Consider the following 18,664-nt stretch of genomic DNA (forward strand, 5'->3'; position numbering starts at 1 on the left):
ATATTCTTTGTTTTATTTTTTCGGAGCTCGAAAAAATGTCCAAAATTCGTGCTTTTACACTAGAATACCCCCTTGAGCGATTGATGCGTGCACACAAAAAAATTCGCGTAATTACGAGAGAATTGCGTAAAAAAGATTGCCCCTTCATCGGCGCGCACTCGTTACAACCACACTCGCACGCGCACTCGCTGAATTTCTCTTCCCAACGAGGCAACGATAGGCAGATCGCGTAAAAAATCGCATAAAAAATCACGGAAAAAATTATCTAGTGTATCCCTGATAGTGTTCCAGTTATTGTTGGACCCCGCTTAGGATGGTGTATTTATGGAGAATTTGGAACCTCGTCGAAGCACGAAGCACAGTATTTCATGCGTGCAGCTCTGATAGTGATGAAAGCCTGCACAACATGGCCAAGGAGTATTTTAATCTGGAAGATGCGGGTGCAAAATTTTTTGAACCATGAAATCAACAGAAGACGAAGGACCTAAATGAATTTTGATATAGGATATAGATATAGGTTTGAGACCGAGCTTCTGTAGAAGCGTAATGTGGCAAAACTATGATACAGTAATCCATAACGTTGATATATATTAAAGTGTGAATGAAAATGATCATTTTGAATGTTTAAATGGGACTTCTTGTAAAATGTTTATTCTTGCGATAAAATACTCTAAATGCAAAATTTCAGCTCAATCGGACTTTATATACTAGTGTCGCAAAGACTTAAAAGATTGAGTTTTTGAAAAATCAACCAAGGTAGAAGTACATGAAATCGAGGTTTTAAGAAAAATTGATGCCAAATACCTTAAAATTGCATTAAACGTCGAGATCAAACTACTGTTATTTAGATTTTTTTAGTCAGAAATCGATTTTTCTATTCCTTTCCATTTTCCAAGAACTCATGAAAACGAAAGTTATGGATCGTTCACTTTGAGGGTACACAAGCATTTTGTTGTTCCTCTGATCTACTTCAAACTTTGATCGATCGGATAGAAAAAACGGCCCATTTCCATTTAGGGTGTTCCGAAAAATCAATCTTTCACCTTTTTTTCCAACAATGAAAAATATAACGCCCTTGGTCCCGAGACCATGTAAACTATGAAAAATTAATACAATCAACAATTACAAAAATGAAATCCAAAATTTTTCGCTAGTATAATATTTTTTTAAGAAAGAATAGCTAATAAAGAACTATAAATTATATGATGATCGTCAAAATCGACCCAGTAGTTCAAAAGTTATAAATTTTTGAAAAAAGGCATTTTTGGCAAAAAGGGCAAAACAATGATTTTTCGAACCAAATGGTCACCCTAATGCAAAAAATAAAAATACGGGTCTAATATTTTGAGATAAAGAACAAAATTACAGGAGTTTAGGGGATACACTAGACTAAAAATTTGCCTACAAACATTAAAACTCACTGCTATATTTGAACTGCTATAAAGAATTACATAGGATTCCCAAAACACTATAAAAAATTCGAATATTTTTTGCGTCAAAGCAACAAGATAGTTTTATACATAATTCATTGGAAAATTACCTTTCGATTTGTGATTATTATTTATTGAATTATTCATCATCAAAGACGAAGGGGTATTTTTTCATTCAAACTGAAATATCTCTGTATGGAAAGATCCTACAGGAATGTTCTAGCAATCGATCGAAAGCTGTTTGGTAAGGTTAATTGAATTTGCTATTGAGTAGGTTAGCAATAAATTGTGTTAGTCTATATCGATTTTTCATTTCTTCCTGGTCACGTCACGTTTTCATGAAAGAAAGCAAACGTAAATAACTTTTTTTTGCTGCGAAAGGATTTTATCGATTCGCATATCAATCGAATCGGAAATTTTCTAAGATTTATTTGATATGCTATACATTCCAATCCCATAGTCTGTACATGGTTTAAATTGATGAAAATTGGAATTTGTGTGCATTCCCGAACAGAGCTGTCAATAACGGGCAACCTATGCAGCCGCTAGAATAGAAACAACGAAGGGGGATAGCGAAAAGAGAATATTTGCAATGTAAACTCCATCCTTGCATAGTAAATAAGCTGTCGCTAGCGTATAAGTATTGCATCTCCTCTGAGGAAAATTCTCGGAATCTTTCTGTGCCCGAAACAACAAATGTCGCTTATTCTGCTCGTTTTGTATTTTGACGTGGGACTACGTCTAACCGGAATATATGGAGGGTAAAATGAAAACCTAAACACAGAACATGCAGGAAAAAATGAAAGATTTCGAATGCTTATAGCTCGAACATTTTGTACTGGATAGGAGAGATGTTTGCATCACTTGATAGGGAATATTTCTACGCATCTATCGCATCTTCCCACCGAAATGTGTTCCCTAATAGAGATTTCTAAACCAAGGTGCCTGGAGAAATCGGTATTTCAAATTCATGCAAGTCGGGGGTATTTTTGTTCCGACTGGAATGTGTTTTCCTAACACAGACTTCAAATCCATGAAGCGTGGGGAAATCGGCATTGCGAATTCATACAAATCGGGGGTATTTTTGTTCCGATTGAAATGTGTTTCCCTAACACAGACTCCAAAACCGAGGTTTCTGGGGAAATCGGCTCTGCAAATAAATGCAAACTGCGAGTACTTTTGTCCTCGCTTGCCTTTGTGCAGAGTGGAATATGTCTGTCCTAACATGATCTTCTAAACTTAGGAACCTGGGAAAATCGTGCAGCCACTAGAAGCGAATGAACTTCCCAGTTTCAAGCAAATTCGAGATTCGAGAAGTATGTACACTTTTGGGATGTAAACTTCAGAGGGAAATGTAAAATAAAATAATCGTTTGATAATTTTTTTTTGTCTTTATTGGAAAGATTTTCAGCCTTAGGCTGGTTCATCAAACGTTTGATAATTCTTCCGTACATATATTTTGTTCTAGTCATCATACCAAACGTAAAAGGTCCGTCATTAAATTTACTTGTAACGAAGAACAATCAATCACAATAAATGAATTGACTTTACACGGCATTTGTTCATTTTTTTCACTCACAGAGCAAATATATTGAACTCAATTGAATTTGGATACTGTTTCATTCAATCAAGAATTTAATCAATACAAACGAATGATTGCTAGGCTAAGGTAGTTCCACGTGAAACTTGCGGTTATATCATAGATATAACCCACTAATTTTTTATGTTTCCCCACGAGCTGAGAACGCTCCTGATGCAACAAACTCCCAGCTTTGTTGGTGGTTTTGACCGAGAGTCGAGAAACGATTTTTCATAAACGGTCATTCTCGCGATGTTTCATTTTTATCGCTGTAACTGTGTGCTTCTATTAGACGCGTGTGTGATGCTTGTTGAATGCCGATGCACGGAAGATGCCTCTCGTTAAATACTCAGTGCAATGCGTGCATTGATATAAAGAAACAAATTGCGACATATGACCAGCTAGTGTATTGTTCTCGCAAAGGCAAGAAAGAGTCGTTGCTTCTCGAAATGATTCTACAAAACTACGCAAGCCATTGAATCTTTTCAGAGTCCTCGGAACTTTTTACTAAAGAGTTATTCATGAAATTTAGACTTATTCGCAAATAATATCCGAAATGATAAACCAACAAATTAAAAAAAAGAGATTGCGTAGTCCTACGTTCTAAGCGGTCGTGGCTCGTATACAGTCCCTCGATTTTTTTTTGTTCATGATCCCCTAGTTATTGTTTTACCCAGAAAATGCAAATTCTGGGTGCAGCATAAAATTGTCGGGAATCAATTTCCAAACTGTTACTTCACTTACCCATCATCATCCACCTCGTTGATGGTGAGTATCTGGTACTTGTTCGGCCCATTATTGACCCCGCCACGCTCGAGCAATCGCGCAGTGCCCCCGGCAATCGGCAGCTGCACCAACTTGCCGCCCACTTTTGCCTTACTGCTGACGATGTTGCCACCTCCCGTGCCATTACTGGCGAACCCGTAAAACAGTTTCGGTGTCGAGAGGGACGCCTGCCGGGTCGAGTCGGCCAGTAGCGGATGTAACCTTCGGATGGAGCTGATGGTCATCTTGGAGGGATCGTCCGTGGCGTAGCAGATAGCCGCAGCCGCCGCCGCCGCTGCTGCGGTGGATCGCGTGGAGGAACCCGAAGAGGACGAGGACGAAAGCGAGGACATCGAGCGTCGGGCCAGCTGGGGATGCAGATTGCCGCCGTGCAAACTTTGACTGATTTTAAATTTTGGTGGCGAAAGGAAGGAAGAAAATAATTAGTTTTGAGCAATAAATGGCGTTGAGAAAAGTGTGGCGCGTCAACGAGTCACGAGTCTTCAATTTGCAATGTTCACGAAAATCAAGAGGAGGAATGATGGAATTGATTGATCGCGCATCGAGTTGTTGTTGCGCAACTTTCAGTCACATTGGATGGATGAACATAATTTGATTTTCTCGGTCTCTTTTTCAAGGCGGTATTATGATTGCGTAATGCTCTTGCGACCGGAAGCACTTAAAATATGGTACACAAAAACGGTTCTGATCAGTTGCCCGAACTCGAGACAGCCACCAAGAAACGCCATGAGTCAGTGATTTCTTCTCCTCGGCTCGTTTAGCATCGTGCAGTGATTAATCGGCAGATACTTTAAAAGCCATAACGACGAGGCTCTCAATGACAAAGTCTGTGAAAGGAACCATTAGGCTTTCTACACAAAATTGCTCGCTCCGTCGTCGAAATTGCCAAGCAGACAAACACGCACCTGTACTTTTTATCGCTACCGCTGCCGTCACCTTTGAGACTGTCGAGCAGTGCAGTTATCCACTCGGAACAACCTTTATGATCATCACAACGCTACAATGATAGAGACGCGGAGAGAAAAAAGTAACAAATATGTAAATATGTTGTCGTTTGAAGACGCCAATTTTAATAACACTTACGAACGTGTACAGCACCTTGGAGTTGGTTTCGATGGTGAACCGGGGCCCGGTGGTCGGTATGATGACGGTCCCCGGCACCAGATTGATAATGTCCTTGAAGGGGGCAAGCTTCTTCTCGTAGTCGTCTTTCGATGAGTAGGAGAGCAGCAGTTGGTTCTGCAGGATGAAGTACATCTTCCGCCAGCCGCCCATCTTCTGCGCTCATCGTCCGACCCGTGAGCATATTCGACATATTCGAGTCGTGGGGCCATGTTGAGTCATCGAGGGACGCGGACACGAGGACATCGATGTCAGATTGCATCATGAGCAGCACAATCGTGTGGCATGCGGGGAAGAAAAAGATACAAACAAAATCGACGTTAGCGTGAAATTATTCTCAGAATATGATTATCATTTGTCAGTGCATATGTAATCTACGGTTGCCATTTGCCACACAACTCACAAAACTGGGCGTTGTTTCGATTTCGTTACGGTGTTTGAATGTTTTGGCGATGGTTATCAACTCAGCTCCAGCGTGTTCACTGGGAGAATTCATAAGCTTGCGAATATTTTTTTTGTGGTGAGACAATTCAATAAATAATTGGATGCGCTGAATTATCGTCTGTTTCCGGTTGAAGTCTTATTCTATCAATTTCATATAGCATTACTTCGACATCCATTAACTTCTGTTTTGTCTGTTTATCAAAACCAGCTCAACAGTGACTCAACAACTTCGGCGATGTGTCGATTTAAACAGTTTTCAAACGATTGGAGGGCCGTGTCTCATGTCATCGCGTTTCATCACTGTATTGATGGACATTATCATTTTGTAATGTTTCGAATGCTGAAATGGATGGCATTACCAATATAAATATTGAGCTTCCCGGAAAGAATCGCTCCAGAGAAGAGCTGCAACAGAAACATCCTCTCATAAAAAGTGTAAGGTCGCAAGTGGGCTACAAATATTCTGACGTGGAAAAACACAATGGGTATAAGACGGTTCGTGACACCGTGTGCGAGTATACCAGCTATGATTTTGCGCGTTAAATACCCAAACCAAAATACCTATAATTGTGGAAATTTCTTCAGATCGGGGTGCAATAATTTTGAATTGCAATGAATGATATATTTCAGAGCTCGCTGAAGCTCGGTCGGACCTTGCTAAAGGAACGTATCCTATGTTTCAAACTAATTGGGCAATCTCTGGAACACAGGTTTGCATGCGAGAGACCGACACTTTCGACGGGTCGGCAGTCGACTCGGATCGCGTCATCTTGGTCGCTTAGGCCACATCGATTCGTTATCTTCGTTGATCCTGCCGCTCGTTCGCCCCTACATTGACCTTTTCGAAAAACGAAAATGAGAAAAAACATGTTTCCCAATTAATTTTTTAATGATGAAGAAAATAAAAAAATGATCTAAAGATTCTATATGAACCCCAGGAGTAGGATGTCCAATGAAAACGGCCTGAAGTTGATACATGCTACTACCAACTGCCCAACTAGGCACAGGTCGGACTCGATTTCCGTTATGAATAATATTTTGGACACTTTGTAATAACATCTTGAAATACTTGTTGCCCAGATGATATAACTATAGAATTAATATCACAATTGATTCTTTAGAGTGACCCTATCACTATCATTTCATATGAGATTTACATTTGAATTATAACATAGTAGGTAAAAATCTAACGTTATCGTTTGTGTTTGACACTCGCTTAGCGTGAGCTTGTAGAATTCAACCGTTCAATAATATTTAAATTTATCTCGTGTTTAATCATCGTTATCAGTTTACTGTTATTGCTTGGTAAGTATTTTGCAGTTGCCTTTAAAAAATAATCAAATATGATGAAATTTTTCATCGAAAAATTACAAAATGAAATGTCCGAAATTTGAATCGAACTTTATCCCAACGATTCATATTTCGTACAGTTGAAATTGGTGACACTACAATGTGGGTTTTCAGACTTATTATGGATGCAAAGGATGTGTATACATAATACACATGTTTTACAACTACATACCAGCAGAGAGATATGAGCGAAAGTGAATGATTAGTGGATAATGTGCAACTTGATGAACTTCTAACAGAAGATACGTTGAATCCTAGCAACTCATCAACTCACGGTAAAAGTAAGCCTCGCGTTACTCCTGCAGTGGCAACAACAGAAACAACAGAGGTCCAATGTTGCTGCCCTGTGGTACACCAATGTTTATTGAACGCAGGACACTTTTAGCATTCCTCGGATTCAATAGATATTCAACTTTTTCAATAATATGTCATGATTTATTGTATCGAAAGCCTTTTTAGGGTCCAGAAAAAATGCACCAACTATCAATTTGCGGTCGATTCCATCTATCAATCATCCACAAGCTCAGTGATGGCAGTTATAGGGCTGCTGCCACGTCGAAACCCAGTGAAGCTTGTAAAATACATTGTTTTCATTTAAAAAATCAAGTAATCTTGCAATGAGGAGTTTCTCAATTATATTATTGAATACTGGTAGGGTCGAAATCGGTCGGTAGTTGCTAGTATTCGTGCAATCACCGGATTTGAAAATTGGCCCGGTTTTAGCGATCTTTAAACAGTTTGGGTATCTTCCTGTAGACAGCAATATGTTGAACATTTCGGAACGAATTCTTGAAAAGGCAACTGTGTTCGTTTTTATGACATTCACTGGAATATTATCGGATTTGCAACCTTTTTCGCTGTTCAGATCTTGTATGATCCTAAGCACCTCCGTTTGATTTGATGGATACAAAAAAATGGAGTTTGGGACATTATGAGAGTACATCAATGGGTTACCATCATTACGTTTAGGAATTTTGTGAGATAACTGCGTTCCTATGCTTGAAAAGTATTCGTTAAAAATTTCACACACTTCTTTTTTTTACATGGTCCTAACTCATTCCCCCTGCAAAGGTTTGAGCGAGACGAGTTATCTTATTGATAATAATTATATTACGGTTTTTATATATTTTCATCAACTAACCAGTGAACAAATTAAATTGAACAAAAAAACGGACTGTTATCTCGCAGACATAGATTACTAAACGAAAGAACAATTTAAGCCATTATCTAAACGTATTTATTCCATGGCATGTCGAGAGAATTTCCAACCCGGGAAGACTCTAGACCGATCGGGAATTGAACCCAATACCTATGTCAGTATTAGCCAAGAATTTACAAGGGAATTCCCGCTTTATCAGATCCCCGGCCACGGTACTATCGTTTCCGAGTTCGAGCAGCTGAGCATACCCAAGCCTAATTCTAGCCGATACTTCAGGCCCATTACTTATTCCGAGGCATGTCAAGAAAGTTTCAAACCCGAAAAAATCCTTGACCGATCAAGAATTGAACCCAATACCTATGTCAGCATTAGCCTTGAATTTGCAAAGGAATTCCCGCTTTACTAGATACCCGACAAGGACCTATTATGCGATAATTTTCGAGACCAGACAGCTGAGCAAACCTAAGCCTAATTCCATCCGATTCTTCAGGCTCTACATCTAACCTAAAGTGTAACGCGTCAACCTGAATGTGCAATGAGATCTGCAACAACACAGAAAAATCTTGTTTTAATTATCTGTTGAGAAGATGAATTTACAAGCATTCCGGTTGAGCTATCCCTAGCTTCACTCCGTCTTCTTCATTTGTATATTCAATACCATTATGAGTCAGACCAATTTGTGTTTTTTTTTCTCTGAGTGTCCTAAAATGAAATTCAGTGTTTTCCACATTCGTGATTGATTCATATTGTTTAGTATTTGTTTAACCTTTTTTCGAAATATAGTTGGGCATTTCATGTAGATGTGAAGCATTAGGCCGGCTTTTGACCTTTCTCAGGCCATTCATTTTCAGCAATTTCCAGAGATCATACGACATCCAAGGACAAGCATTTCCTTTGGACTTGATCTTGTCAAAAATGGTTCTGGAACATTGCGCTAATATCGAATTGTATTTCGAAGAAATATTTGTTAAACAAAATGCAACGCCTTGGTCACAATTCACCGCTTTCAAGAAATTCGAGAAGCGGGTGTCCAGTATGTTGTAATTTATAATCGTCTTTTTCAATCTGGTTTTGACTTTGCATCCGTGTAATGTAGATACAATCAATGAGTGATCGCTAAGATTTGAGAACACAGTATCATTCCGAGTATTTGTCATCACTTCTATAATTCTGCATACAACATGATCCAGTATCCGTTCGCATTGCGTGAGGTAAATGTGTTGCAATATTTAAAACCTAATGATTCTAATAGATTACTATAACGTACTACAATATTATTACTAGACAAATTCACAGAGACATTCACTTCACCTACAATGAAGTATAGTCTTGATTTGGAACGATTTAATTTATTCTCCAAAAATTCATAAAATCTGATAAAGTTGAAAGAGAGAGGACAATAAACACCTATAACATCGAAAATATGATTATTAAGTGATAGCTCTATATGTATGAAATAAAATCCATCTGAATTTTGATTGTTTATGATTTTAAGTTAAATTGATTTTTGAACGAATACAGCCAAACCTCCAGCAGATACTTCACGACAAGAAAAGATCGCTCTATATCCATTTATATTGTAAGTTGAACCAATATCAGCATAAAGCCATGTCTCTCCAATTACAATGACATGTATGGACACATCACACTGATTAAGAAAAAAAATATTCTGGTCATTTCAACGAACGTTCCATTGAAGAAATCTCAAATAGTTACCGTTGTTTATATTGTTCCAACTAATGTTAGAATCATTTATATTGTCATAGAAAAAGTTAGTTCTATTTGTATGAGGCGTTGATAAGAATAAAAACAAATTGAAGAAACAAAAAACGATGTCAAGAAAAAATTAGGGAGCATTGTTGTTTAGTCTTTTAATAACTATTTTCGCAGCTAACGAATTCTGATGATTTGCATATCAATCGAATCGAAAATTCTCTAAAAGGTGTGTCACATCAAATTGCATCACGGAAAAAACGCTGTAGAAATTCGCCCAGTAGACCGATTCTTTTGAAAATTTTAGACAGTAAAATAAAAACTATTAAACAACTTTTGGCATTTTCTTTTTATTCATACATCGAGCCCAAGCCCGTATGCTCGCACCTTCCTCTTTACCCCGTCCATAAGGTTCTGTACAACGTCAGGTTGTAGTTTTTTTTTAACAGAAATCCATTTTCTCTTGAAGTTCGCCTCCGATTTGACAACTTTTGGGTTCTTCCGGAGGACCTGCTTCATAATCGCCCAATATTTCTCTATTGGGCGAAGCTCCGGCGCGTTGGGCGGGTTCATTTCCTTTGGCACGAAGGTGACCCCGTTGGCTTCGTACCACTCCAACACGTCATTTGAATAGTGGCACGAAGCGAGATCCGGCCAGAAGATGGTCGGGCCCTCGTGCTGCTTCAATAGTGGTAGTAAGCGCTTCTGTAGGCACTCCTTAAGGTAAACCTGCCCGTTTACCGTGCCGGTCATCACGAAGGGGGCGCTCCGCTTTCCGCAAGAGCAGATCGCTTGCCACACCATGTACTTTTTGGCAAACTTGGATAGTTTCTGCTTGCGAATCTCCTCCGGAACGCTGAATTTGTCCTCTGCGGAGAAGAACAACAGGCCCGACAGCTGACGAAAGTCCGCTTTGACGTAGGTTTCGTCGTCCATTACCAGGCAATGCGGCTTCGTCAGCATTTCGGTGTACAGCTTCCGGGCTCGCGTCTTCCCCACCATGTTTTGCCTTTCGTCGCGGTTAGGAGCCTTCTGAACCTTGTATGTACGCAGGCCCTCCCACTGCTTGGTCTGCTGGACGAATGAACTTGACAAATTCAGCTTATTGGCGATATCCCGGACCGAACTTCTCGGATCACGTCTAAACTTCTTAACTACGCGCTTGTGATCTTTTTCACTGACGGAGCATCCATTTTTGCCGTTCTTCACCTTCCGGTCGATGGTTAGGTTCTCGAAGTATCGTTTTAGTACTTTGCTGACCGTGGATTGGACGATTCCCAGCATCTTACCGATGTCCCGATGTGACAACTCCGGATTCTCGAAATGAGTGCACAGGATTAATTCACGACGCTCTTTTTCGTTCGACGACATTTTTCTAAATTTACGAAAAATTTACAGTGAAGCATGGCCAACGTGATCTATACGCTCTTATCTGATTATAAGCGAAAGCTGAAGATATAATTCCTAAAAATTAAATTTCTACAGCGTTTTTTCCGTGATGCAATTTGATGTGACACACCCTTTAATATGCTATACATTAAAATTCTCTTATCCCTAAACGGTTTTAATTTATGAAAACTGGAAGCATTCTCGTTTTCCCATGCATTTGTTTTGACGATTTCCACGACCGTTTGACCGTCAAAAACGAGCAACTCATGCATCCGTTCCTGTCCGTTTTCAGCTTATCTATTTAAATAAAAATGGAAGGCCAAATGTATTGCTAAGCGCAAAACCCGAAGAAGGAATGGTCCGATTTGAGTCGTTTTTATTTTGTTGTATTTGTCTTGGCCCTTAAATCAATATAGCGGATAGAAAAATCGGATAATTTTCGGAAAACTCTGAAGGAAGTTCGGAAAATTTGGTAGATTGAATACCCATATGTTCGAAAATTACATCAGGGTTGTTAGTCCATTCGATGTTTACGCTAACGAAATTGATCTTTGTTTGAAAATGGAAATGGATTTTCAGGCGGAATAACGCATTCCTATCTATATACATAAAAAAAGGATAGCCAAATGTGTTGCTAATCGCAAAATCTGAAAAAGGAAAGATCCCTTCGAGCCGTCTTTTTGGTGTATTTGTTGAATTCTACACATAGAACAATGTAATGATGAGAAAAAGTTAAGAAATTTGTTCTGAAAAACTCATATCAAAACAATAATTTTGGGCGGGACGAAGTTCGCCGGGTCAGCTAGTTTGGTATAAATATCCGCGGTTTGACGCTACGGCACTTTTCTTTTGGTGGTCATCGGAGCAACTTCATTGTCGGCGAGCGTCGAGCGGGAGTGGATTATTTTTCTTGAGACAGGTCAAGGAGGAATATGAAGTAGAATTTCTTTCCACAATGACCCTTCTCTGGGTCAGAGGACTGAAGAACTGAAGAACAAAGTTGCGAGCGAGCTAGCAAGCGCAACGAAACGAGTGGACATCATTCATGCCTAATGTTGATTTCACACACTCATACACGCACAGCTCGATACAAGAATGGAAGATATTGCGAAACGACAGTGCAATTTCGTTCACTCTGTGTCAAAGTGCGCTTCGACAAAGATTTGAGTGGGAAGGAGAAAGTCTTGTGCAAATTGGCAGCGCAGTTCAATCGTAAAGTGAGGACGGAAGCAAATAAACGAAAAGCGGTGATAGCTTTCGACGACTCTCTTCATCAGTAATTTGCCTAATTCTTACCTTTTCCCACTAACAACTATCTCCTTCATGGTATTCACTAGGGAACCACGCTATAGAGGCGACCCTTCTGGCCTTCGGGCGGCGAACATCATACAAACATTCCTTCCCTTCCCCTGGTGACTGTAAGGATGAGGCCGTCGTCGTTATTGACTATTCGAAGCTCGAATCACCGAAACTTGCCCAATGAAAATGGTTTGCTATTCCCAAGTGTCATTCAGTGTGTTCTTTGTTTTGCAATTTTGCAAATTTTGCTGATTCAAGTGAATCACGGAGAGCAACGACGAAGTGTACAGTCTATCCAAGCTCAAGCTCAAGGAGCGGAAATTACTGAACCAGGAATCGACATGTGTATTCCAGTGGGACAGTGGCCTACAGTTTTACCATCAAAGCCAGAACAGAGGAGCCTGGTTATGCCTTCTATACAATAGGCAATCTTTTCTTCAAGCATTCGTCCAAATAAATTTGAGAATTTATGGTCCCTTCTGTAAGAAAAGTAGATGGTCGCAAGCCTCATGTGCAAATAGCTTGCCAGATTCCTTTCATCGGAATACGCTAATAATGGATTGGAGCCCTTATTTTAGCTCGATGATGCTGTTCCGGAGTTTGTTTGGGTGCTTTCTTCTTAATCCACTGGATCATTCCGAAGCTGGTACCAAATTTTTTGGCCAGGTCACGAATAGAGGCAGACCAATGCTTACGAATATAACTCACGACTTTCTGGTCCAATCCGGGGTCACGAGAACCAGGTTTACCAAACTTCTCAATTATTTGTTTCACACTCCCCGAGCAAATTTTTGCCCTTTCGCGATTTGATTGTATGTTACGCCCTTCTAGGAGTAAAGTCTGCTTCATTTAATATTGGAACACAAACAATTGCGTGTAGTTCAGTCATTTATTAACGAATTCATAATTTGTTTTTCATACAAATGTAGCATTTTCTTTACTCTTTCATAAAAAAAAATTTAAAAAATTATTCATTGCTGTTTCGAAGAAATTCTCGTACTTTTCCCGTAATACGGCACATTAGGCGGCGCACACCCTTTTCGTCCACCGTTTTGGCGATTTGATTCCACCAGTTCTTCATTTGAGTCATGTTCCTAACAAGTTTTCCCTTTGCCTTAAGCCTCCGCTTCGTGATTCCCCAGTATTTCTCTATCGGCCGGAACTGGGGGGCAGATTGGGGGGTTGAGGTCCTTCGGTATTACGCTGACCCCGTTCGTTGCGTACCATTCCATAACCGTTTTGCTGTAATGGCAGCTTGCGAGGTCCAGCCAAAACATTACTGGACGGTCGTGGGCACGAATAAACGGCAGAATCCGTTTCTGTAGGCACTCTTTTTTGTAGACTTCTGATGTCATTGTCTTGTCAGTGAGAAAGACTTTGGTTTTCTGTCCACAACTGCATATCCCCTGCCATGTACTTGCGGGCGAATTTATCCGCAAACACGAACTTAAATTTTGCAGGTACATCCCCCCGAGCCGTCGCCAAATAAAATTTTTGACCTGGGATTTGCCCAAAGTCCGCCTTCACGTAGGTCTCATCGTCCATCAGAATACATCCGTCGAACTTGGTCAGCACTTGGTCGTACAGCTTTCAAGCACGGATTCTGGCTACATTGTTCTGCTTCAGCGTCCGATTTGGCTGTTTGCTGGCTCGGAATGACCTTATTCCTTCCCGGAGACGAATTCGTCGCACCGTACTGTGAGCGGCCTGGAACTTATTGGCCAAATCGCGGTCTGAAAGATTGGGATTCCTCTTGACGGCCTTGATGACTTTCCCACGCAGTTTCCGGTCGACAGTTCCACTCCGACGCTTCGAATGCGGCTTCCGAGCCGTCGTCAATGTTTCCTTGTACTGTTTGATAACACGCCATACGGTATTTCTGGGCATTTTAAGCTGTTTAGCTAGCTTAGATGCCGACAACAATGGATTTTCAAGAAAACTGTGCACAATTTTATCTCTCCGTTCGGCTTCCATGGCGGTTGTTTACTGTGTTAAATGCTATCGTTTGGTGTTATGACATAAATACATGGTGAAAGGTAATGAATTTCCCGACACGTGGGTGAAAAAAGTTTCCAAATCCGTCCACTAGGAGCGCCACAATGAGCAAAAGAATTTGTTTCAATATTAAATGAAGCAGACTTTATCAAATGTGCAATATGTTTTTTTTTGTTTCCAATTCGATTCGCGCCATCTTTAAAACAACTTTGCAAACGTAAACAAGTGACCTGCTGTGATGTTTTTGTAAAAAAAAAACAAAATATTCTGTTAATGAGTAGTTCAGCAAATAAGCACCCGTTTGTAAGTAATAACGTATCAAATGTTTGAGATTATTTTTCGTTGCACTGCTTACATTCTGTTAAGTAAATAATGATTATCGAAGAATCTTTACAGAAAATACTTACATTTCTTTTCTTCTTGAGGTAGCCGCACATCTTGACTTGTGCAGCGGGAGACGTTGTGCTATGGTGCATCACGGTTGGTGGTTTGGGTTTGGTAATTGTAATAATCCCATTCTGTTGCTGTTTCTGCTGCTGCTGTTGATGCTTTCCCGGTAAATCCGACGGAACCGCCACTGTCATTCCGTCGCTGTATTCATTGGAGGTTGAATTCAATGTCATGACTGTTACCTCTGCTGCTGTTGCTGCTGCTTCTGCCGATGATAATGCTAATGATGATGGTGATGAATTTTCTTTCGTTTCTTTTTCCTCTGCTTCTCCGTACCTTGTTGCTTCCTCCTCCTTCTCCTCCTTCTTCTCCTCTTGCTTTGACTCTTGATTTTCGTTCACCGATGCGTGCAATTTGGTCGTGATAAATTTCTTCATCGCGCACTCACACGCAGCTTCACATAATTTTTTTTTTCTACACGATTGCTCCACTTCTGCCCGGATCCTCTGCGTGTTTGTTTATAGTCCTTAAGTTTTTGTTTGCTTTCTCACTTTGATCTGCAAGGTCGGTCTCACCAAGCACTATCGAGCATAATAATCCTTAACACAGGGGCCGCCGGACACTTCACTTTCAATTTTATGGCTTGCTCTTTGTTTTTTGACTTGCTAATCGTTTGTTTTCTATTCACCATTGTCGGATAACCTCGAATTCTGTAAGGTCGTTGAAATATGAGATTCGTTGCTGTCGTGATCACTCAGTTTGGAAAATTCTGCCCCGCAGCAGAGGCCACTGAACATCGCGTTATGCTCAGCGTGTTCGAACAGCATTTGATTTGTGTTTTATTGTCGCTGTAACGACGAACGCTAGAGGACGCGCCACTACGAACTTTCGCTTCATCGGTTGCGAATAAAAACACAAGCTGTAAATTTGTTGTAAAAAGGCAGCCGTACCCAGAGAGAGGGGCACAAAAACCCCAAGCATAGTAACCAAATGGTTAAGCAATGTTCATGCAAAATTAAGCCGTCGACGGCCTCTAATTAGCTTCGGTCAATAATAGTAATAACAATAATCCATTTCGCTTTGCGCCGCTTCGTTTTCGTTCCACCCATGCATGCCCCTTGATGTGTCTGTGGCCGGCCGGGAAAGATCGAACCCCGTCTCGTCTCGTCTGGACTGATCACCCCCTCACAACCTGTCTTGGCGCACACGCGATTTATCGTTGCTTTTTTGCAGGTGCAACGGGGGCCAAGCCGTCCCGCCACATTTACATAATAATTGAAGAAATCAAATATCTTTACAGCGCCGCGCGCCTATTGCTTAATAGGGTAATAAAACTACACAAAACACTACGCAAACACACTGAGAGATCATTTAATGATTTCGGGGACGGAGCCACACAACGAACCAGTCGTCGCGTCGTGGCCAGAGCCTTTGTGTTTGATTGTTTTTGCGCGCTGAATCGGCGGCTTTCTCGAAATAAAAAGTGTTCCATTTAATGCCGTGTGTTTTTGGGTAGGAAAACTGTGCCTTGCCGGTTGCGAACTATGGGCTTTGATGACCGAATGAGGTATTGCATACGCAATTCGGTGGGCTCGATGTAATGAACCAGTTATGTGTAAACTGACCTTGGTGAATTGGACCCCCGGATTGCGCAACCATAAATTGGGTTCCGTTTTTTTGCGTGTACTGCCCAAGTTGGGACAGCAAATGCAGTTGTGCTCACCTGTAATTAGTATCTTAATCTGTCAACAGTCCGCCAAGAATTTGTTTACGTGTGGATTTCTCATTCCTTCGGAAATGTCGCGTATAAAAAAAATACTAAATTCCAATCTTGGGCTCGTATTCATGCAAAAGGGTTTCACAATGAATAAAGTGACAAATCCTTTCGATATTCATCCGGCAAGTGTGAAATCCATCATTCAGAAGTTCGAGGAACACTATTCATTCGATGATTTACCGGTAAGAAGAAGAAAACCAGGCACTTTCAAGCTCGATCTTGACTGGAAAACAATCAACCTCGTCAATCGGAATAAATCGATGTAAATAAGTGATTCAGCAACAACAAAAAAATACCTCGAGACATACAAGAAGCAAAAAATATCAAAACAAAGTGCTGAACAAAAATTACAAGCGAAAACCAGAGCTTGGAGCTGTATCATCGGATTTTGCAGAAATCCAATGCGTGCATTCTGATGGATGATGAATCTATGTTAGAGAGGACTCCAGAACTCCTCCGAGACCACAATCAAGTGGTTTAAGGTTAGTGATGTAGATTTTGTTGAGAAAGACATCAATCCGCCAAACTGCCCCCAGCTCCGTCCGATCGAGAGATTGATTGGGGCTTTTCAACAAACCCATATCACATCACATATAATCGTATTGATTATATGTGATTTTCATGAAGAAGAATCGATTTGCATTCACTAGTTGTATGAAAACACCTTAAATCGGACAAACCAAGATCATTTACCCAACGATTAATTCAAAAACAATTTCTTCCCTCTCTTCGATGGCATCATTCTTCACCCAAATCCCAAAGCGCGATTGAGAAGAAATTTGTGCAACAGAAGATCCCGAATATGTGCAAAGCAGAGTGTGCCTACGGCTCTAGGATGATGAACATGGTTGAGACAAATACACTCGACAAAAAAATTAGAGGAACAAAAAGCGAAGTCGGAAATTTTAAGTGATTTTTGACATGCTGTATCTTCGTGAAAAATCAACGCATATCGATGGAAGGCGCATCGTTTTGAAGCTACAACTTTCAGGTATTAGAATGTTTTACGTACATATTTTTATCTTGGTGTGTATAGGTGTAGTGGGCAACAATATCGGCAAGAAATGAAAAACCAATTTTTCTTTATTTTTTCAAGAGTGTTCTGAACTAACCCAAATTTTTGCCAACCAACTCAACAGCAAATCCAATTAACCTCATCAATCATCTTTTTTTTTTGGTTCCAACAACGTTCCTGTAGAACCAAAAAGAGATATTTCAGTTTGAATGAAAAAACACCCCTTCGTTTTTGATGATAAATCAATGAACAACCATCGCAAATCGAAAGGCAGTTTTGAAAACTCCAATAAATTCTGTACAAGGATAATTTGTTACTTTAACGAAAAAAAATTATTTAAATTTTTTGCATCGATTTAAAAAAGTGCCAAAATAGGATATTCATAGTGCTTTACAAAATTCATTGTAGTTCTGCAAATAACGCAGTAAGTTCTAATGTTTGCAGGCAAATTTTTAGCCTAGTGTATTCCCTAAACATCTGTGGACGTTTCATATTGATACGTTTAGCCGTTTTTTCTAGCCGATTTTTCAAAATTTGGTGTAAATTAGAGGAGCATTTGATCGCAAATGTATCAGAAGTACAAAATCCCACGCGACTCTCAGTACAAACGATTCGTAACTTTCGTTTTCATGCATTTGTAGGTACAAATTTGTAAGGAGTGATGATACAGGGTGGGCCATTTAAAGTGGAAGCATCTGGCAACCCCATAACTTTTGACAGAGATGTCAGATTAACAAATGTCATACCGCGTTGGAAGCGTCATTTCAGTACAATTTTAACCATGGAATAATACACACCTAAACAACGCGCTGAAATTGTTCAGCTGTACATTCAAAATAACTTGGCTTTTGGCAAAAAATCATAATGTCTGATGAGGCGCATTTCAACTTGAATGGAGGAGTGAATAAATAAATTGTCGGTTTTATGCTACTGAAAACCCTCAATTCATCGAAACGCCATTTTTTATTGCCATTTGTTCGTGAAAATTGGACAATTACTGGTTCCAACAGAACGGCGCTACATGCCATACAGCGGCTGCCACGACCAAATTATTGCGCGAAATGTTCCCCGGAAGATTAATATCGTAAAACGGCGATTATGACTGGCCACCGAGATCACCTGATTTGACGCCTCCTGACTTTTTTTTTATGGGGATATTTAAAATCCAAGGTATACACTGGTAATCCGACAAGAAATTGCTGCCATATCGGCCGAA

At 40.1% G+C, this 18,664-nt stretch overlaps 1 protein-coding gene across 9 annotated transcripts in view; it reads right to left on the minus strand.

Annotated features, from left to right (window-relative positions):
* The window catches only part of LOC129764721 (uncharacterized), a 53,018-nt gene that overhangs the window by 18,431 nt on the left and 15,923 nt on the right, over window positions 1–18,664 (minus strand). For 8 of the 9 annotated variants that reach the window (XM_055764167.1, XM_055764149.1, XM_055764144.1 and 5 more), the window contains exons 2-5: window positions 14,674–15,366; window positions 4,879–5,073; window positions 4,701–4,792; window positions 3,754–4,176 (exon numbers count right to left, since the gene is read on the minus strand). In XM_055764167.1, the coding sequence (XP_055620142.1) occupies window positions 3,754–4,176; window positions 4,701–4,792; window positions 4,879–5,073; window positions 14,674–15,093 (1,130 nt within the window). In that variant the 5' untranslated portion in view covers window positions 15,094–15,366. Of the gene's footprint in view, window positions 1–3,753; window positions 4,177–4,700; window positions 4,793–4,878; window positions 5,074–14,673; window positions 15,367–18,664 lie in introns of those variants that run through there. The other variant, XM_055764203.1, reaches the window with a different exon arrangement.

Source organism: Toxorhynchites rutilus, chromosome 1 (genome assembly GCF_029784135.1).
Source record: "Toxorhynchites rutilus septentrionalis strain SRP chromosome 1, ASM2978413v1, whole genome shotgun sequence".
NCBI classification, from domain to species: Eukaryota; Metazoa; Arthropoda; class Insecta; order Diptera; family Culicidae; genus Toxorhynchites; species Toxorhynchites rutilus.